At 43.8% G+C, this 22,306-nt stretch overlaps 1 protein-coding gene across 11 annotated transcripts in view; it reads left to right on the top strand.

Moving 5' to 3' along the window:
- The window catches only part of ZMIZ1 (zinc finger MIZ-type containing 1), a 352,041-nt gene that overhangs the window by 180,164 nt on the left and 149,571 nt on the right, over positions 1-22,306 (top strand). For all 11 annotated transcript variants that reach the window (XM_084526374.1, XM_084526379.1, XM_084526380.1 and 8 more), the window contains one exon: positions 10,369-10,479. In XM_084526374.1, the coding sequence (XP_084382500.1) occupies positions 10,420-10,479 (60 nt within the window). In that variant the 5' untranslated portion in view covers positions 10,369-10,419. The remainder of the gene's footprint in view (positions 1-10,368; positions 10,480-22,306) is intronic.

Here is a 22,306-nt window from a genome sequence, read left to right as displayed (position 1 = left end):
GAAACACCTGCTCGGTGTCTGTGTTGTGTTCTGCCAAATGCCGTTCTGGATTTGCTGACCTGGGGTGAGTGAGACCCAATGGAAGTACGGCTACCAGGGACCTGTGCTTTTAGAAGAAATGCTGCTGAAATCTGTTCCTGATTACCCCAAGAGATTTGTGGACAGAGCAGGTGACATCTTTTAACATGGAATTCATCAGACTTCTGAAAACTAAATTATCTGTTAAGGTTCTTGTTAGAGTGAAACTTATTGTGTGGTACATGTAAAATTCTCTTTATTTGTCTGTTAAGTAGGTCTGTGACACTGGCAATTCTCACAGACCAGTTTAAAGATAAAAAGGTCATCCCAAGCGATAAGATAGCGAGAAAACAGAAGGCGGCAGTGCCAGCGATTACTGGTGTTTCAGTGAAAATCTGTCCTGAGGGCAGCAGACTTTGCTCTGTAAAGCTCCTGCAGTGCTTTGTGATCTAGGTATCTAGAAGAGTGTCTGCTTCCCTGGAATTATGGGCACTTAGAAGAAAAGCGAAAACTATGGTATAGATAGTAAAACAGTATGCATGTGTGCAGCTTTGACTTGCCTGGAGTGAAGGTGCTGCAGTTGGAACTACTTTGGGATTTGTACTGTTTTCAAATCAACTATGGGATGAGAAAAAATACTTCTGGAGTTCCTAAAAAAAAAAAAAAAAAAAAAAAAGTTCCAGAGGCAATGAATCTGTCCTTTTGGTCACATTCGGGGTGCTTGAGTATTAACTGTTCAGACTAACGTACATGGCAGTCGCATTTCAAGCCAATATTGTGTTCACAGTGCTGTAGCACGGTGCACAAAACCCCTCTCCCTGAGGGATAGAGTCATTTGTTTTGCATATCCAGTCTGAATCATTTTACGGAGACTGTCAGAAATGTTTCTTATCATTTAGGAATTGGTAGAGACTTGAAATACTGGACATTTGTCTGCAGGGCAATTCAATGAAACCAAATATCTTGAGGTTTAATGCATTTTCTGCAGGTCCAGAAGGATGAGTATGGGACGGCTCTCAGATCAGCTGTCTTAAAATGAAGATAAAATAGAGTATAGAGCTCACCAAAAAATGTAGTTTTGTTGTGTCTAGATACGTCTGATATCTTCAGTTTAATTTTGCTTTATTTTTTAAAAAAAAGTGTGCACACAGGACTAACTTGTCATAATTGAACATAAGTTGAGAGTTTGAGAGAATCTGCATTTCCGTAAACTCTGAAAACAGTGCAGAAAATAAAATTCAGATGCCATCAAGTGCTCTGTTTCTTTGACTACAAAAAATCACAGCCATTGAATTTCTACCTTCTTTCTTTGGCTATATTTAGCCCTTATAGGTTTTGCTGGTCCTCCTGGAATTTATCTTGCTTCTGTTCTGGGGAGTTGGGTAAATCTTTACTTAAATTTCATCAGAAGAGACCAGGATAATGGTAGATATCAAAGTTATTAGAGCCTGTGTCCCAAAGCAGCAGTTGAGTTGCTCTGTTCTCCAGAGACTTTGTTAATTGAGGTAATCCTTTTCTTCTTCCTCTTCTCCTTCCCTCTCCCTGAGTGAGTGTCTCCAAGAGTGATGCGTTCCCTGGTGGCTTACCAGAAATTATTGGTCTTGGGAGCAGTTCTTTGGTTCTCACAGGGCTGAAGAAAAGGAGAAAAAATCTGATGTTTACAGGCTATAAAGAGAAATTGCAGACCACTTTAATTGATTATATATGCATTCTTCACAATGCTAATCTTGGCTGGGGAAAAAAAAAAAGTTCAAATCTATCTACATTCCTGTGTTGGGTGCAATGCAGTTTGGGGATGGGGGATTGTTATGTTCTTCCTGAAGCCAGCAAGTCGGGGAATTTAGCTCATGAGGATGCTGTATCACAAGAAGAAATTGGCAAGTTCCTTCAAATGCTGCAGTTCAACTTCCAAGACATGCCTAGTTTCATCAGATAAGGAAGAGGGCATTCAGTGTCAGAATGCAAATCCTTCTCATTTCTAATTCACAGTGTATTTGAGATGTTTCTTGCTAGGAGCTTTTCTTTGGGGTGGCCCAAGAGGTTTTGACCTAGGTTTGTTACATAGCAGCTGTCTGGTTCAAGAGAGTTGTTATCAGAGCATGGCAAATACAAAATAGCATCTTCACTTTCTGATACTTTATTGTTAAATTGATAAAAAATATTTGCTGCTAGTGCCATCTCCCCTCCATCTTTCTTCTTCTCCTGAGATCATCTGTGTACAGATGTGATTGTTCCTGTTTCCTCTGGACCTTCGAAAAATATTAGTCTGTCTTCTATAGCTCATAGCTCATAGTGCAGATTTGAAGCAAGTACCTTGGATGAACGTGTCCAAGCCATTTAGCTTCCTTTTGTAGCTGAATGTTGTCCGGCAGGACCAAGAAAAGGTTTATAGTTTGTACACATTCTTTGTAAACAACTGTGTGCTCAGCCCTGAAGATGCATATAAGCCAGGTGATGCTAGCAACACCTTGTGCCTCTCGCAGCATTCTGTAAGCAAACACAAAGAACTTCCCACAAATACATTACGCCTTACAATGGAACCTCTGAAAGGGGCCTGCTTCTGTTAGGTAAATAAGTGCACATCACATGCCAGAATGCAAATCCTTTTCACTTCTTATGCTCACCTGATTTCCTCTGCACTGAGCCCAAAGAGATGCTAGATTCCCTCTCATTTTAGGAATTTGCAATTTTTCCATTAGATTTTTTTTTTTTCAGCAGTGTTATTTGAGCGATAAGGGTTATGAAATGATTGGAGTGCAACACAGCAAGCTTTTAGGGATGCCTCATTTGCTTGTAGCTGTCCCAATGAGGATTAGCGTTTCTTACCTGCAAGCTACAGTACATTTAATAAACCCCTGCATCAGTGGATGCTGCTGTGGAGCTGTCAGTGTTTGTTCTCGCAGATCAGTGTCGGAGTGTGCAAAGCCTCCGAGAGCACCGCGGCGGCTCTGGCAGCCCTGGCTCTCCAGGAGCGCACTTCCCAGCACTTGTGCCTTTAATTTTGTGTTATTACCTCTTGCTGTTATAAACTGCAGTGTGCCTTTTCCCCCCTTGCTCTCCCTATAGATAACGAGCTGACAGAGCTGGGTGGGATGCAGGGAAACTAACCGTGTAATACAAGCATGCAGCAGGGTGATTACCCGGACCTGGGAGCAGCACAGATGCTCTCCGGGGTCTGCAGAAACCAGTTATTTCGGCCGGAGAGGCGTGCTGCCAGCACAGGGGAGGACGGCTCCTGTGCCTTCTGCTGAGCGCTGGCCGCCAACCAACTAGCCCAGACCCGAGGGAGCACTCTCCTGCGCCAGAGATGCAAAATCATTACGTGCCTGCGGTCCCGCTCTTGGAGGCTTATTTTTATTTTTGTACTTTCAGCATAGGTCTTATGACAGCGCTGCGTGTGCTTCCAGCCAGCCCTGCCACCTTGGCTTTTGTAATCAGGCTGCAGATGTGCTTCATGATTGAACAACTTCTGCGCACCGCCGCTCCTCCTCCCAGAGGAGTCCAGCAGGCTCGCTTATGCAAGCTGTCATGCTGCCTTTTTTTTTTTTTTCCGAAAGCATGTGTGGGTTAGCTTTTGTGTGTTTCTGGCTGGCTGTTCATGCCTGCATATAATGGGCTGTGCATCTAAAACCGTTCCCAAGCACACGGAAAGCTGTGGAAAAAGCCTCCTTAAAGGCAGGCAGCGCTCGCAGCCCCAGCCACCATCAGGGCCCAGACCCTGCTCCCACCTCGCTGAAGCCGTGCCCGCTGGCGGCGTGCGCTCAGCACACAGACGCACACACAGACACACACACACAGACACACACAGACACACACACACACACACACTCGCCTTGCCTCGCACAGTCAGAGATGATAGAAAGTCTGCTGGGGATTATTGCACATTTGTAGAGCAACAATGGAGAGCAGCGCAGCACAAATATCTATTCTTCATCACCCAGCGTAACAAACGTTGCTTTGTCTCACATCTGGCCCCTTTTAATAGCTCAGAGCCGATCGCAGTGGCTGTTTAGCAGCTTCTGGTAAATAAAGCTTTATGAGAACGACTTCCTTTTTCAAGTGTTTAATGATTAAAATGGCCTTTCACCTGACATTTTATGCGCTGCTTTATTATTATTATTATTTTTATTTTTCCCAGGTACTCTGCCTAGCAGGGGAAATAAAGCAGTTGTCACGGATAAATACTAAACTTTTTGCGCTTTTATCCCTGGAAGGAAGCGAGCAATTTCGGAGGCTCTTTGCAAACGCGGCTCCGCCGAGGCCGCTCCCTGCGCCGTGAGGCGTGACGGGGTGCCCGTGCCAGTGTGGCGAGCGGCGTGGCAGCTCGGCACCGGGGGGGCTGCCCGTTTTGTGGTGATTTTTTGGGCTTATCGCATTCACGGTGGGGTTCAGGGGGTCGCGACATGGCCCCCGCCCGCCCGGGCGGTGTCGCGGCCGCTGTCGCCCCCTGCCGGCAGGACGCGGGGCTCCGGCCCCTGGCCGCCCCCATGCCTCACCCTGCAACCTTTTTTTTTTTTTTTTTTTTTTTTTTTTTTTTTTTTTTTTTTTTTTTTTTTTTTTTTTTTTTTTCCTATTTTCTTGCTCCTCTTTCTTCGAGTGGTTCCAAATGGCTCCGAATGAGATTCTGTTAATCACAGGGCGGCTGCCAACGTGCTTGACCCGCATAGAAATTAAAACCCGGTCACTTGGTGCTGTTCCTTGGTGCCGGGGTGCTTGGCCACCGCGCGTCTCCCACCGCCGCTGTGCTCCCTGCCCAGCACATCTCCTGCAGAAGGTCTTCCCTTGCCTCTCTGAAAGGGAAAAATCAATACAAGGCACAGAATGAACTCACGTGTTTGTTTCCTTTCGCTTTTACTCTTTGTAGTTCCTCTATACTTTTAAAAGGACTATTTTGGGAATTGTTTTTCATAGCGAACGCTTGGTTCGTCTCCCTCTTTCCAAATCTAAAAGTAGCCCGTGATGCACCAAAGGGATTGCAGTCAGCTGTCACTTAATGACATACGCCTTTAAGTAGCCCAGTGGCATATGGTTTATTAACCACCAGACGCACTAGCATGTTCTTGGCTTTCCAAGTGGGCTGTCCACCAGTCTCAAAATGGCTTTGTGGTGGCAAGGATTTGCTAAGATTGTTCACTAAGATCTCAATTTGTCAAGAAGTTGCCCTCTTGCTCAGGACGGCAGGTGACAAGTCGTTTGCCAGCTCCTTTGCTTCATGGGACGGAGGAAAGCAAGGGGCAGGCGAGAGGGGGAGCAGCCTCGCTGCTGCTCATTGTCAGGTGTGTTCCTCAGAGCATCCAAACCCAGAACTAAAATCGTATTTACTTTCAAGTTGAGTTATGTTTTCTGTAACATCAGCACTTTGAAACAGTGCTGAAATGTTGGATTTTTTTTTGAAGGACTGATAGAGAACATGTTTTACTAAATTGCTCTTCACAGATGTGTTACTGGAAGTCCAGTTTCTGGCAGAGTATTTGCCAAGCTGTAGCTTGAAATTTCAGCCAACACAGTGTAGCAGAAGCTTGTGAAATTCCCTTTCAGCCACTACATGATTTCATTCTTCTTTAATATTGGAGAGTGCTTTGTAGTAATGGTTTGACCAAAAAAAAAAAAAAAAAAAAAGGATTCCATACACACTTAGGGTTAAAAAAAAAATGTCTAACAGGTCGATACATCTGTTCCTTTAAAAAAACACATTCTCCATTTTTGAGACATCATAAATATGTAAATGAGGGCTCTTTAATTACTGCCTAGGGCTATAAACTCACATGCTAGAGGGGAGGGAAGAAGGAAGGCAAAGAATAATTCACTTTTTTTTTAAGAGCGAGGGAAATTGGGTCTTTCCCTCAGAAAAGACAGCAGAAGAATGGGGCTTTTTATTGCTGAATAACCAGAAGGTGCTGGGAACACTTCTTTTTTGTTTATCCTTTTGGATGGAGTTAGCATATAAAACAGTAGTGGACGACCTTTCTGGCTAATGTGTGCACAAAACAGAGGGGATTTGTTAGGAAGCACCCCGTACAATTCCCTTCTCTATCCTGTTCTGTCAGAGCCCTTAATCCCGATCAGCAACATCCCCTGCTGTCCCTCGAGCCGCTTGCTGTGTCTGAATCTTTGCATGCTTTCTAACGCCGATGCACCAGGGGTGAGCAGGAGAGCCGGCAAAGTCATTTTCACTCGTGACCTGATAAGCGCTCGGCACTTAGCTGAGTGCCAGTCTGCTCTTACTCTGCCCTGCCGGCCTTTCTGTATCTTAAGCACCATTATTTTCGAGTAAGGTGATCTTGCTGCTACTTTCAAAACAGTATGAGATCAGCGGAAAAGGCACTTTGGAAATTTCAGGATGTGGATGTGCCCATGGGGATCTGGACCGGTGTGCGGTCATATCACTGTAGTAGGTGTAGTTACTGGAAATGTAATTGTGCTGATATTTTTCTTTCAGGCAAAATGATCCGGTGTCAAAACACTTATTCTGCCGTGGTAAAACTTAAGATCCATACGATAATTTTCACTTTCCAGGTTTAATCTTTTAATTCTAGCTGAGGACTATGAAAGAATAATTTCCATATAATAATGGTTTCCCACTAATGAGCTCCGCTTTTATTATAGCAAAAATGACTTAGGCCCAGTATGGTCACTGTAAGGATTTTCCTATTTGATGCTCCAGTGATGTGTCTGAGAAAGAGGTAAAAATGAGTCTGGAGTGTATAAGGAGGGATCCTCCAAATGCAGAGTAAGCCTTCGTGTCGTTGTGTGAGGTGAGCCCTCCTACCTACAGCTTGGGTTGTTTGGTTCAAGCCAACGTGCCCTGGTCAGGGGCATGGAGGGAGCAGGGGTGTCTCTTTAGAAGAAGAGGGCAGATGAACTGGGCTGGGGAGGGATGGGGGCTGCCTGGCAGCATGGGGCTGGGGCAGGGGAGGAGGCACAGCCAGAGAGCACAAATGGTGTGAGAAGTGCACGGTGGGATGGAAGTGAAATGCTTCAGGCTGCCAAGGGAAGGGTAAGTCAGAGAGCGCTTTTCAGTGGGAGCCACCGGGTGTTGAAAGAAGAACTATTTTCAAGGCTGGATTTGATCAGCTTACAAAAGATACTGAGTGACCTGTCTGGAGGAGAGCGGGGGCTCCCCTTGGCTACCAGGTGAGCTTGTTTGACAGTCTGTACCCTGCCCCTCCACAAACAGCCTTCAGGAAACCTCTGCGTGTGGGAGACATGAAAATTTGGACAAATACAAGGGCAGGCTGCCATTCAGGTAGCTAACAGCAAGCCTCATTTTTGCTTACGGTTAACTAGAAGGCACAGAATTGGGGTATTATTTTACATACAGTCCATGAATCAGTGCGTAAGATTCTTGGCGTGAGTGACAGTACACAAAGGCAAGTTACGATCATTTCTTTGTGTAAAATCTCTCTGCAGTCTCCCAGCCCCAAAGTATTTTGCTGGGAACTCCAGAGGCAGCTCCTGATGTGATTAGCCCCATCTCTGAGCACTGCTGTATATGGCTTTACTTGAGAATTGTGTTTTCTGGCAGTGTAGAGTACGGCGATGTATCTGTTGCGTGGGATAGATGCTCTTTTCAACTTGGCTCCCTGTTTCTTTATGTGGCTGCATGTTAGTGAGGAGTTTATATTGATGATGCCAAAAAAATACAAAAATGGCGTTACAAAGTCAACCAGAAATATGGTATTTTGCTTGTTGGTTCATTAAGCACAAGTACCCCGACTTGTTTATTAGAAGAAAAAAAAAAAAGCTTCAGTTTGCATTTCTTCAAATATTTCACTAAAAATCCTATGTGCATGTGTACGTGTTTGTTTTCAACATGCTCTCCTCCATCTGTCCTGATGGTCAATTAAAATGCAGATAATGTGTCCCAGCTTGTAAGATGGATCACTGCTGAAGTGGTGTCATGTCTGGGCTAGCTTATCTCTTGATAAATACCTCTGCTGTCCACTGAGAGATTAAACTTCACGACTGCTGAGGTTTGTTTGGGTATATACAGGCAGATAAGACTGTCTTACTTGCTTTTAAGAAAATATATCAATTTACATTTACTAAAGAACCTTTGGATGGTGTTTGCTATGGAGAAGGTGGCAGTGGCATAATCAAACGATAATAGCGGTATGTGAAACAGCCTTTACCGTTTCCTAAGTATTACAATTTATTGACAGGAGTGCTTTGCTGAACCCTCTTGTCTCTGGAGTGGGGAGATGAGGAGCCTGAGCTGCTGTTGTGAGATCTCATTTAGCTGTCTAGCAGAGAAGATTTCTTTCCCTGAGTCTAATCCGGCAGGAGCCATGGAGGAGCATTATCAGTGAGGCTCAGAAACGTGGGGTGCGTGGGATGCCATGCCGCACAGGCTGCCTGGCCATGGCAGCCGTGCAAGTACCAGCCGTGTCTCCCAGCAGGAACCTCCTGCAGTGGGTGCCACAGGCGCTTGCTGTCAGGAGATGCTGCGTCATGAGAGGTGGCAGTGGCCAGCATCTCCGACACGACAGGGACCTGGAAAATTTGCTGTCTTCTCAGAGGAGAGCTGTGGCCAGCCCTCTGAATAACAAAACTGCTTGGTGCCCTTGGAGAGGCTTGCGAGGGAATGGTTCCCATGTGAGCCCAGCACCCTGCTTGTGCTAGCACAGAGTTGTAAATCAATACAGGGTTTGGATGAGGATTTGTGAATCAGTGCCCACGGCTTGTTCTTGAGCAGGAGGATACTTGGACTGTGCCGCTCTGTTGCAGTACAGGGATGTGGGCATTTGTAAGGAAAGCCTGGTTTCATGTTCCAGTGTGCAATATTTATGGTTTCATTTCCATTATAGATGCCAGGAAAGTGATTGAAACAGGCGAGTATACATATGTATGTGCGAAGCATCTCTGTGCCCCTCACTGAGAAGTGAGTTCTAGGAAAAAGCACTTAAATCTGCTCAGCTTATTAAGTGCAGGCTGGAGTCCCATGCGATTCTGCCTAAAACATAAATAAATGGAAGTTACAGTGCAGAGGGGTTGGTAATATGAATTATGGACTGACACTGGTGATTAGTTGTTGGCTTTTCTCTGTATGATCTGCTGTTGAACTGCTATAGAAAAAGACAGATGAAGGCCTGGGAGGGAAGAGGCGGCAAGGGCGCTCACTTACACTCGGCTTTGTTTCTGTGCATTGCTCCTGGTCCAAACTTGAGTGGAATTTCATCCATCCCTACCTCCAGGGTGGCAGAGCTGAGCCCTGGGACAAGGGTGAGGTGCTCGGCGTGATGCCCACAGCCTGGCCTCCTCCCTGCCGTTGGGTATTGCTCCCAGCTGCAGGCACACAGTATTACCCCGTTATCCCCACGTGTGAGGTGTGACACGGTGTGGTGAGGCACCTGGCTCAGGAGAAGCGCTGGTGGCTACGCTGACAGGGCCGGTCCCGACGGCCTGTACCGCCTGCAGGCCGGCACGATGAGCACAGCTGGGGCCTGGGGGACCACGGGTGTGCTCTGCAGATCCTCCTAACTCCTTGCCATTGCTCATCTGACGATTTCCTACAGCTGTAGCAACACGAATTCAGACTCCTAATGCCACTCTGAGCCTTCATTTCCATTTTCTAGTTTGTTTGTTTTTTAAAGTCATAGAGAAGCTTTAATTTGCCTCAGGCTGCGCAGCTTTGTAGAGATGGGACTGAAGAACAGAGGACATGTTTATTCAGAAGTAGCAAGTAGCTTGTTCAGCTACAGATAGGAGACCCATTTTTTCAGGAGGCAGGAGCTGCTCAGCCCCTTGGTGGGAGACCCGGCCCCTCTCTCTCAGACACGGGGTCCTGCTGGGAGGCTTGGCTGCGTCGTGAATCCCAGTCCCTGGCTCGCTGTTGCCGCAGCCATTTCACAGGGTCGTTAAATTGATCTACTAGATTTAATATCACAGGACAGTCCGAAGCGTACCTGTTGATTTTTTTTTTTCAGTATACAAATCCAGAGCCTGCATATTATTTAAGAAAAAAGAAAAGACATGTTTTGTGTTCCTTTTGGCCTTATAATACTGTACCTGATTCATTTAGTATTTACGGGAGGTGTTTTCTCCTAGTGGAAAATGAGGAAAAATCCCCATGTTTTTGGCCTTGTAAAACCTAGACTGTCATTAGTATCATCATTATTATTGTTATTATTGCTATTTTCATCTTGCAGCGTAATCAGGAGTTTCTTGCAGGCAGCTTTGCTGCATTGCTTTAGTGCCGTTTGTGTTGCAGTTCTGTAGCAGGGGCCTTGTCTGCACAGGATCACCTGTAAGGTTAAATCTCAAGTAAATCTCAGGGTCACACTTGCTGTAGAGCTGATAGAAGTGCACAGATTGTGCTCAGTGATCTTTATTGTCCTTTTTGTCTTGCAGATTGAGGGATTTTAATGGCTTTCAGGTAGAAGCCAAGTGGAGACAATCAAAATGAACTCTATGGACAGGCACATACAGCAGACCAATGACCGGCTGCAGTGCATAAAACAGGTAAGCTGAAGGTGGACATAATTACTGCTAAAGCATTGTGTATTGTGTGGCAGGGTGTATTGAGCATTATAGTTTCCTGCTTCCTGATGAATATCCTGGCCCTTTTGTGGGGAGGAGACCTTGAAAGCTAAACTTTCCATTTCACCTTTCTGAGGAACCATCAGCCTAGAGTTTCACTGATGCAGTAAAATTATGTTCACAACCTGTTTTTCCCCTGTTGCCTGAGCAGTTTTCTCTGGCCAGCTACTTTGGCCACGAAATATTTAAAGGCTAGAGTCCTGCTGTTTCCGTTTTATATTTGTATTAACCAAGTTAAGAATCTCCCTGACTGCTTTTTCTCTGGGACACGTGCTTTTTTTTTCTTGAGGGAGTGCAGCACTTCTCTGTTCATAGATTCTGTGTGCAGTGGATGCAAAACACCCTAAATCAAAGGAACTGGTTTAAAAAAAAAAAAAAAAAAAAAAAGCACATGGGAGTGGTACTGGCTTAGTATAGATTTCTAAACTTTTTATCTTTTTCCATCCTCTTAGCTGCAGCTCCATTATGTTTTGTCATGTTTGCTTACGTATTAGTAGAGGTTTATGATATCTAGAATGTGTTTTAATGCAAAGAACAGTAAAAATGTGTTTGTTTGCAAGTCTAGCCATACAGATGCTTTGGCAGGAGATGAAAGAACAGTTAGTACTGAAAACAGCTGATTTTCCTCACCATGTTTCCTTTATATTAAATGATTTTGGAATAAGTCAAATAAAGATAGTTCATAGGCCAGGGAACAGAAGTAGGAATCAATCCCTGCAGAACTGCTGGTCATAATCCAGCCTTGGCCTGGGTGTGTAGTGGCTATTTTTTTCCCCTAAATCTCTCTCTTTCTCCCTCTCTCTCATCGCTCCGTGGTGAAAGTTAATGCATCTCATGGTTCTTTAGAGGCCTGAGGGAAATGAATTTTGGGATTTCATCCCAGTTCCTTATCAACTGTCTGGTTCAGAAAAAGCATGCCCTTGGCTGGCACAAATTGGTGCCCTTTTTGGCCATCCTACCCCAGAGGATGAAGAATGAAGTGACTTGCAGAACAATTTAACCTTCCAGCTGTAAGAACAAGCCTTCAGATCAAGTGGAGACAAATGGGGGATACTGCTCAGTTCCGTTTTCTAGAGCTGACGGTTTCTGTACATAGAGAATTTGTATTATTTTAATAAGATAAAAGAATATCAAATTACATTTCTTACAGTATTAAAGAGACATTTTTGTCTATGTAATGGATGCTCTGTCAGTTAAACCACTAACTTCATTTATACATAGTGCTGGTTTACCCAGACCTCTAGGACATATTTCTTTGAAGAGGAAGGCAGGGTTTTCCACCATTCATGGAACATTCTCGATTTTGTTTGATCCTGTCTGGAAGCTCAGAGGCTTCTGGTGGACAAGGCGCTCGCAGTTGCTCTGTTCTGCCTGCAGCACAGGATGCCCCATGGGGAGGTATCCTACCTGGCTGTGGCTGCAGCTTCTGGCCCTCATTTCCTACAGAGGCCCGAATCAGTGAGTATCAGTGCTTTTATTTTCAACTCATGACAAAGTGTAGTTAAGGAAGCCAATGGCTGACCACCAAAAATATATGGCAGAAGCTTTTTTGTGTGAGTTGCAATATTTGAGGTTTTGTCTGAGAAGAATGTTTGCTTTTATTTTTCTTGAAGGATTTAGCATAAAGATTCCTCCTTTTTTTTTTTTTTTTTTTTTTTTTTTTTTCTTTTTCTTTTTTTAATAGTTCCAAAATCTTGTGCTGTTATCTTTGTTGTAGTGGAGGAAGGGACAGAAAACGACCCTGACTAGTTTTTTGGAGGAGACTCTTCTCTCATATGGTCATAACTTTTTGGGTTGGAGACATATTACATTGTTCTCTGAGACAGGTGATTAGCTGGTAAAATTCATGTAGCGCCACAGCAAGGCATTGCCAGTTCACCCATACAGAACTAGATTACACACTGTTAAAAGCACAGTTCTTGGTTTGGGGAGCAAAGCAGTACCTTGCATGGCCCTATCAATATACCCTCACCAATTTGGGGGGATTAGCAGCAGGGTCAGACAAAAATCTGCCTGCATTTTCTTCCCCAGTCTTTCACCCTTTCTTCCCTTCCGAGCCTGTGAAAGAAACGCAGTGCTGCCCTCCTGAAAAGATGTGTGCTTGCAGGTGGGTTAACGCAGCAGCAGCATGGAAGGTGCACTGCAGTGGGGGCTAAAAGCCACCCTTCCTCAGCGCCCTGCATCCACCCATTTGTCCCCCTTGTTGGCAGCACACAGCACATGCAGTCGGACCCCACGCAGCTTGTGGCCCTGTATGCTCCTCACCCAGCGCTGACGAACCTGTCTGTCATGCACATGGCTGTATCCCAGAGCCTGGTGAACCACATCAGGTTGCAGCACAGGGGCAGTGCCGGCTGCTTTCTTCCAGCTCTCTGGCTCGGGAGACGCCCACAATGTCCTTGCTGACTTCTCTTTCAGGATCAAGGTTGTGTTTTACTTTTATCTTTTTTTTTTTTTTTTTAGCATTTCCCTAGTACAAAACCAAACCTTGTATATGATCAGCTAGTTAGGAAGTGAAGCGTGTGTGTGTTAAGAACTGTTTCAGAGAGATGAAAGGGCAAACTGAAGAGGTGGCTGTGTATTTACGCTTTAAAAAAAAAAACAACACAGACTTCTTCTGTGGAAGGCTAGAACAGCTTGTGTGGTCTCTTTGTAGCTGATTCCCTCACTATTTGTAAGTGTATGTGCTTTAAAATCAAACACATTTTTTCAATGTTCAGGGGAAAAAGCCAAAGTAACAGTCTTCCCATAACACATGCAATTAGTTTGTCCTGACACCAAGGACTCTTCAGGGTACGCTGAAGGAAGCTGCATCTTCAGGGTGTAGGCTGTTTCTCCTGGATTTTTTTGTCAACACAATCCAAAATACAAAAGGATTTTGTGCTCAGCAAAGGTCAGAGGTCCCGGGAGCGGGCCTTCCGGGCTGAGGTGACAGCCTGTTCACACGCCCGGCCCCAGGGCCCTGTGGTGGCACCCTCACGGGGATGGCGGCACCCTCACGGAGCCAGGGCACAGGCACGGCCTTCTGAGGGGGCCGGCCAGCTCCTGCCTCATAGCCAGCCCCAGGGAGCTGACCCGTTTTCTTAACCTGTTCCTCACAACTGAGCAGTGATGAGGCTTTATTCATACATGATCTGTTGTTCTCTTTTTGTGATATGAGCAAGTACCAGCAAAATCTGTAGGTTGCAGGCCGCCCCCACTCCACTCTCCGCAATGGGTCCAGCTTTCAAAGCTTCAAGCTGTTTTAAATCTGGGGACTTTTCGATTTGTTGTCTCTGTTTGCTGGTCAGTTTATAAGGCTCCTACACCTCTCCTGTGAAATTCTTGACAAGAATTCCTGTTAAAAAAATTCCTAAAATCTTCCTATTACTTAAGTTAGTAAGAAGCGACCCCTTTCAGATTAGGCTTGTGATACCTTCCTGCTGTGCTAAGGGCAGTCGTCAGGGCAGGTATTAGAGCTGTGCTAAAATTGTGATAACAGGTTAAAGGGAAGTATGTGCAAGTGTGTCAGAAGTATTTGGCTGTGGTGTGAGCAGAGAAGGCTGCTTCTGTCATGTGTGACACATTGAGCAGTATATCCTCAAAGGATGCTGGATCATTTGGTGAACCCAGCTTAACTGGAGGCACACATCACATGGCTGATTTCTAGGAGGAGATTAGCATTTCTCCCCTCTTTCCCTCAGGAAGGCTTGTTGAATAGCTGCAGTTGCGATGCTTTATAATGTCTACCCAGCCATTCATAGAGAGATGCTAAAAGTTGTAATTGCCATGTGTTTGCGTTGATCTTTTCTAAGATTGGAAACAGACAGTCCCATTTCTTTCATTATTCAGCAACTTGGTTTTTAGTTGCTCACTTGCAATTCAGAGGAAAATAGAATTCCCTGTATATTTACATAACTGTTAGCATTTAAGCCCTGAGATGTTTGAACTAATCCTTCTGCTTTTCAAAATTATTGTTGCAGACTCATGTAAATGCTCAGCAGTCCTAAACATGTCATTTTAATATATTGTGGATGGGTTAATATAGACAGATATGAAATTACAGCTGAAAAAGTTTTAATAAAGCTTTGTGAAATTTTCATTCTTCATGAATTTTGAGAATTGGCAGTCTTCCTATGAAGGGCGTATATATTTAGAATACATTTTTTTTGGTTGTAACCCATACAAGTGTTACTATTTTTTAGCAGCTATGTATGAGATAACATATAGCAGGGAACCTGATGGTGAAAAAGATCTTTCTTTTCAATTAAGAACATGATATTCAAGGGACCTGAAGTGTTGCAGCTTATTGGCTGAATGGTCCATAGATGCCATCTTGATAAATATATACTTTTTTCTTTTTTTTTTCTCACTGAGACCCATAGCTGCAATTCTTTGTCTGCTTTCTTGCTCAGTCTGTTGGAATACTCCTCTCCTAGAGTTAAGTATGTTTAGGAAAAACTGACAGCGGACCAGCTTTCCTGGCTCCTCCAGTCCACTTGCAGACCTGTCAATCAGCATTCCTGCCATGTTAGATCCTGCATCCCGGTAGGCGACTGTTCTGGCTCAGGCAGTGGAGCCACAAGGGAAAGAGCAAAGAGACAAAGTGCTGGAAGCACTTCTAGTGCGGGAAGGGGAGAAAGCACCATCTTGATGCTTGCAGCATTTGTGTAGCTTGCTAATCGGATGAGATGGCTGAGTTCGTAAGATTTCAGTGGCTTGAATGTAACCCATCATCTTCTGAGGCAGGCTGGCGAAGTTAGGGTGGGCACAGTTCTCCCCTTCCCAGTCCTGTTTTTGTTTTATTGCAGCACCTGGCCTCGAGGGCAGAGGCATTGGTATTGTCAACTGTTTTCAAATGAAAATGCACACATATTAAATTTACATCTAAAACTTTTGGTAGCCATAGTATTTAGATTAATTTTATTTTTTTTCCTGTGCAACTAGCTAATCAGGCCTACTGCTTAAAACTGCCTATGGGTAAATAAGGATGAACATTGTAAAATTCTAGAAATCTGTATGTTAGGTGCATGTTGTTGCCTTGGTGTCAGATGAGCATAGGAAGCTGATCTCGTCAGCAGCTGGGTTGAACTCTGCAGTGAATACACAACCTAGCTGGCAACCCATCTCTAGCATCTGTCGTACCATTTCTGGCTCTTCCTTCCTACGTGTGTGCTTGCTGCTTGACTTCCTTTACTTCTGTGAGCTGGTGCAATGGCAAATCCCTACCAAGCATGGCTGTGCAGCATTTGCACTTAGGGGCTATTGTACCCATTTGCAAAAGCAGAAAGTGGCTTAAAAAGTTCTTTTAAGAGAGGATGGTACTGTTAATACCAAGAGCCTTAAGCTGTGCAGACTTCTACAATCGTCTGCGAAAGAAAAACTCTCTGCTGGTGTTGTTAGCTCCTTATTGCTTCTATGCAGCGTGGAGGAGGAGCCACTACCAGTGTGCATCGGGAGGTCGCAAAGCACATGCTGCAGGCAGCTTTGTAAGCACCTGCAGTTGGAAAAGATGTAGGAAAGAGAGGACAGGCTGGCATTTTGAAAACTAGAGAGCTGGTGCTGCAGCTGGTGCAGGTATGCTGTTTTTCATCTGCCTAGTGTTACCTGATTTGCTTTGGATGGAACCTGTTGAGTACCAGTGGAGCGTGTCCTGCTTGTTAGTGAAAATTCAGTCAGTTTTGTCCTTTTTGTAGCGTATATCAACACAAATGCACAAACTACGAATGTTCATAAATTTGCCTGTGTGGGCTTAGCTGTTCTTTTTGCTGTTGTCCACATTGTATTCTGTCAACAATACAATGTGTGAAGTACATAGCAGCTGCTGTGACTCTTCCATGAAGGGTTTGCCAGATCTCTTTGCTGGTAGACCTGCTTCTGTTGATGTGGCAGTAATAGGCTTGGAATTGTTATCTTCTCACTATTTCTCCTGGGCTTTGCAAAAATTCCCATACTGCTCTAAAACTCTAATCTAGTAAAGATGTATTTAAGTTTCCAAGCCTGTTTCAAGATGATCCATCCTGAGAAAAAGAATATGCTTATCAACCCTGTCATTCTACACTATTAGGGGAATGAGAGAGGCCTTCAGAATACCTTGGAAGTAAGCCATTTCCATATTGTTCTTTGCTATGCAGATCAGGGGAAGGGAAATGTTGAGGCAAGCACAGGCAGTTATATATCACATGTTGGCAGAATGAAATGCTTCATCCTTGAGTGACCTGGACTCACTGACAGATTTTTTCCTCTTATACTTAATTTGTACTGTTGGTTTCTAACTGCTGAATAGGATGATGCAAGAGGTACGTACCCTGCCCACTAGTGCATCATAGTACAGAAGTGGTTGAAAAATCAATGGATTCTTCGAAGAACCTGGAAGAGGGATCACTGCTTTGGGAGTTTCCGGGAGAGGTTTCCTTCCTGCTAGTTAGAGCACATACAGAACGGTGAAGGGTGATGGTGCTACTGACAGTTTCACACCTGAAAGCAAATAATTTTTTTTTTAGATAGTATTTCTTCTTTAGCTGTGTGATGTCCAAGAAGGTGCATTGTTTTCCAGCTCAAAGCGTTTTTGTTGAGTAGAGGCTGCTACTACAGAGTTAATAAGGCAATTGCTCCTAGGTCTTGCCCTTTATGATAGTTCCTTTAAAACAGATGTGATTGGTGATCACACTTGAGTAATTAGTTCAAATCTAGTAGGTTATGGCTTGATACAGATTTTGAAAGTTTGGGTTTCTCTTTTGTTCTTTTCTCACATAAACGTAAGAGATCCCTAAATGCAAACTGTACTGCTGCTGTAGGCAATGGACCTCCCATAATCAGTGATAGTTGGATAGTTCTCCTTCATAGTGGCCAGTAGATACCCACCAGCAAATACAAAATTAAGTTTTTCATCTGCCCCACCCTTCATTCACAGGGCCTTTCCAAAAAGGAGAAGTTAAATGAAACAGATTTGTTTAAATTAATATTGCAAATTTTGCTTTGTCAAAGGACCCCCAAAACAATCCTGTTGGTACTTTCCCTTTTGACTCTGAACTGTCTCAGTAATGTCTAGCTGTCTGCTAGGACCTCTGAGAGTAGCTGAGGTGAATTAAACATCTTCCACAGTGGCATCAGTTCATGCAGTGGTCATTTTAAATAGTCACCTTGAGATTTTTTTCTCTATATAGATTAAGAGATTAAAATAATAAAGATTAAGTCTGTTAATTAAAAGTGCTATAAAAAGCATAATCAGTGAGTAAGTAAATTACTCACATGAGTCAAAAAAATTAATTGGAAAATGAAATATGTCAAACTGAGGACTATTGCATATTTTTCAAAATGTGTTTACTCTCCTGAAATTTAGAAAGTGAAGAACTTTAAAAAATTGGTTCAGTACATAAGTCAGGGGAATTCAAGTCTGGCCTTTTTTTTTTTTTTTTTTTTTTCCCTGCCTTTTGCCATTAACTCAGTTTGTATTTGCTTGCCATATTCCTTTCTAAAGACTGTACCTTTGGCAATAGTCTTCTAGTTAAGGGTTGTTGTAATGCCTCATTAATGGTATTTAAAACATCTTGATATGAATGAACTGCAGGAAAAAAAAACACCAAACCCAATTTTCAAAATGCTGTGGTGTGTGCCTCAAACTCTTCAATTATTCATAGCACAGAATTTTTTAGGTAGTCCTCATTTTGCCTGCAGCCTTCACTTTTTCTTATACTAAAAGACATCGTGAAGCTAGAGTTTTTTAGGCAACTAACCAAGTCTGGAACAAATAAATCTATTTTCACCAATAATAAATATAAAATATAAATTAAAAATATAAGTAAATATTTGGACTGCTATTTTAATAGTGTAATAGTATTCTAAGGGAAAGTGCATGCTTTGAGACAATTAACTTCTTGAAATGTTAAGATACTTAGGGCTCAAACTGCTTGCTGAAAAGCATGAGGGCATTAGAGAAGAAAGCTCTTGTATCATTACGCTGTCTATTGAAATGCTGAAGGAAGCTGAAGAAGCCTCAGCATCTTTGCTGTAGTTGCATGCAGAGGATGCAAGCTACACTAGCACCATACAACAGGGAGATACTAATGGAAGATGACTTGTTTCAGTTGCCAAGAAGAGTGAGGGAACTGGTTAGGAAAGCTGATTTCATAATTCAGTCAAGCTGTAATGGCAAATTTAAAGATAGATTGAAGCCTTATGTTGCTGAGCATGGTCTAAGAGAAAGAATAAACAGTTGTTCCTTTGTTTCTTGACTTTTTTTCCCCCAGAAAGTCACTCTTTTCCTTAATCACTCACAAAGACAATATAGCTCAGAGCTCTCTGATTATTTTGAGCCTTTCGTAAGCTGTGTTGTTCTGAGGGCTCTCAGCTGACAGGACTGCAGTACAGGTTATATGAAGAGTACAGAGATGACTGGGCACTGCTGTTCTGTCTATTGATAAGTGAACAAAAAGGCCACTTGTGTGCCCTGTTTCCATCAGTCAGATCTGGATCGCAGGCTTTTAAACCCCTAAGTCATGATTTCCTCAGAGGCCGAGTAGGGTCTGGTGGAACAGCACTAGGTGGGATTATGAGAGGAGGTTAAATTGGTTGCATGTTCCCTTATATATGTTCCCTTATCTAATGCAAAGTTCTAAGTGTACTGCGGTTATGTGGGTAAGAAAGATACGGAGCAGGAAGACTGAACAGTAACTCTGATCAGCAGAGCAAGGGAGTAATTTAGTTTAGCTTTTCTGTGTGGGCTGCTTGAGGATCAGGGCGTTGAGGCCATCTCTGGCGCTTTGTAAAACTAACAGACACATCAGCATTGTGCTGTCTTCTCTTTCCTCCTGTGGCACACGCACGTGTGTGCAATCCTCCTCACAGGTCGTGTGGTATAGGAGACCAAGACTATTCACTCGCCAGGCATCTACCTTTTCTGAAACCACTGCTGATTTAAACTCACGCTTCATATTCGTGTGTAAATGAAGCATCTATGGAAATCTGCTTTAATACAGGTTGTATTCCGTTACTGCTTGCACAATAAGTGACTGAACACCTTGCCTCTTTGCAGTTCAGTGAATCTCCTGTTTTCTGTTTGTTCCTTTCCTCATTTGTTTAGCATGTGATCTCCTGTCTTCAGCGTTGACTCCCAGCCTCATCTCACCCCGTATTTTCATGTACTTAAACCTTCCGGCAAAGAGGAGCTGGGCTTTGCTCAGTATTTACTGTTTTTTATTTTTCCTGAAAGAGAAGCCGCAGTGGACAAGTGGGGCAGAGGTGATTCCCCTTTCACTCCGGTTTTACAAGAAGCCATGGCTAACATGGTTTTAATCTCTCTCTCAGTGTATCTAGTGCCTCTCAAAATGTGAGCTTAATAAAATATTTATAAAGCCTACAATGGAATGAACCATGTAAGTGCAAGATAATTCTATTCATTAGGGATCTCTCAATCTCACAAATACTAAATTTGGGGGTGGGGGAAATTATCTGGATACAAAATGCACAGCTTGAGCCTTCTAATCTTTTGATAAATAAAACAATCTTTGATATTGAAGGGGGCTGTAGAGAATTGAACTTACGTATAACCATATCCAGATAAACAAAAATCACTCTCCCAAAAGAAAGTAAATAGCTCAATACTCCCCTCTATCCTCTTGAAAAAGAAAAGACCATTTGTTTTGAATCTTCACTGCAGACGAGTGTTTAATATACTGAGTATAGCTGCTCACGTAGATGGCCTTTCTATAATCACATTACACGACTAGGAAAAAATAGAGAAGCCACCTATTTTGGGTGATGACATTTTCTACTTTTAAAGCACATCCTCGGTTAATGTCCCATATTTCTGTGACACCCCTTGAGCTCTGTTGCAGCTAGTGGAGGGCATGAGCAGGAGAGAAAATGCTTCGTGGACGGGGATCTGAAGGAGATGCCCGTGCGTGGGAGAGGGGCTCACGGCTGGGCTCACGCAGGGAGCCTGCTGAGGTCGTACAGTAATAACAGCACAATTAATGCGTTACAGCAAGCGACTGTTGCTGATTTGCAGGTCCTCTACTGATTGCTTGTGGTGCTGGTGAAATATCGGGTATAGGTTTGCTAGGAACATATTTGCGTGCTGAGTAATGCACGAAGAAACGCCTTGTCTCCCCATGGTTATTCTCTGTCAAGGGACCAGGAATCCTGTTTACATTCTTTAGATATGTGGTGGGTTTTTCTTTCAAGGCTGAACTCCCTTTGCCCAACATGCAGAACCATATTAATTCTGCTCCTGTGTTGCTCCAGCTGAAGGGCACGTAATCTTTCTTTTCTCTGTTCCTTCCCTGCCCCTTTCTTTCCAGCAGCCCTCTCCCCGTCCCATTCAGTGCAGCGATACATTTGCATTATGTCTCATTGCAAGCATGTCCAGCTGAATTTTAAGCTAGACAAAAAGTAGTCTGAACTACCTGGTTGAATCTGCCAATGTGCCTGGACACCAAATTGTGTTTCTCACTGAGCAGAGCCAGTACATGCCAGAGGTGCAGCAGTCGTGTGGGCATATAAGAGAGCAGGTCAGCTCCTTCCTCCATCAGGGTCAATTGATTTACTTCCAAAGGAACTGTGTTTTCTGATTGATAGTTTTGAGCATCCTAATTTTATATATAAAGTAATTTTCATATATTTTTCTTTACTTTTAAATCCCTAGATTTTACAATCCTGTGAGAATTTAAACTTGGATTATTGTGGAGAAAAGCTTGAAAACGTGCCAACAGTTAAAAATTGCAAGTAGACCCCATGAACTTCAGAGTAGTGTGCATGCATTTCGGTTACTCTGAGCTCTCTGTGAAACCTGGAGCATGCTGGAGATCTAGCTCATGATCTGGAAAGATGGATTTGATACTGGGTTTTGTATGAGTGAAGTCCTACATGTGTTACACTGTAAAAGACAAATTTTGCAGAATACATAGATGAACCTGTTGTGCAAACTAGGAATAACTTAGCTGAAGTCTGAGGAATGATTCCAGAGGATATATGTACAGTATCAGAACACTAAAAACCATCATTTTCTTCTGGCACCTCTCTTCATATGCATTGTGCTTTGTGGAGAAAAAGGAGTACTACTAAGAATATTAATAAAAAAACCTCTGGAATAAAAGAATTAGAAGTTTTTGAAACATTACTATTAGTTAGAAGTATTTTGAAAAACGGTGGAGGGGCTTGTGAGGCAGGAGGAATGTATGTATGTATGCTGTGAGTTTAACTTTGTCTTCCCCTTACTTTGATGGTATAGCTCCACCTTTGGGAGAAGTGTCATGATGCATTTCATCTGAAGTGTGGACTCCACCTTTAATCCAGTGTGGGCTGCTGGGAGCAGGGAAGTGCTGCTCCCTCCCCAGCCCCACCTGGTGTTTGCCACCGCCAATGAGTCAGGTCTGACGGCCTCGTGGGCACACAGGGAGCCTCGCTTGAAGCGATGACTGAAAATCAGCACTTGGAAGGGGAGGTTATGGGAAAAACAGCAGGATCAGTCGGATGCACTGATAGGGGTGTCAGTACAGAGCTCAGGGGAAGAAGCTCTCAGGAGCGTATCGAGGAGATGCATCCTTAGCTCCAGGGCAGCCCCAGTCCAATACCAGCATGAAGAGATGCTGTATTGTACTCCGTGTCTGCTCCCCTGTGGTTTGCTGCTGGCCTGTGAGCTCTGCGCCTCCCCTCGTGCCATGCAGTGTGTGGGCAGGAGGGCGTAGGAGCACGCCTGGGCTGGTGTCGCTGGTGGTACGGTGGCCACAGCTTTCTGTCCTGCCAAAGGGCAGCTGCCCCCGGGATTTAA

Source organism: Aythya ferina (assembly GCF_964211825.1).
Source record: "Aythya ferina genome assembly, chromosome: 7".
Classification (NCBI taxonomy): domain Eukaryota; kingdom Metazoa; phylum Chordata; class Aves; order Anseriformes; family Anatidae; genus Aythya; species Aythya ferina.
The sequence above is the reverse complement of the archived record's forward strand: the minus strand, read 5'-3'. Positions and strand labels throughout refer to the sequence as shown.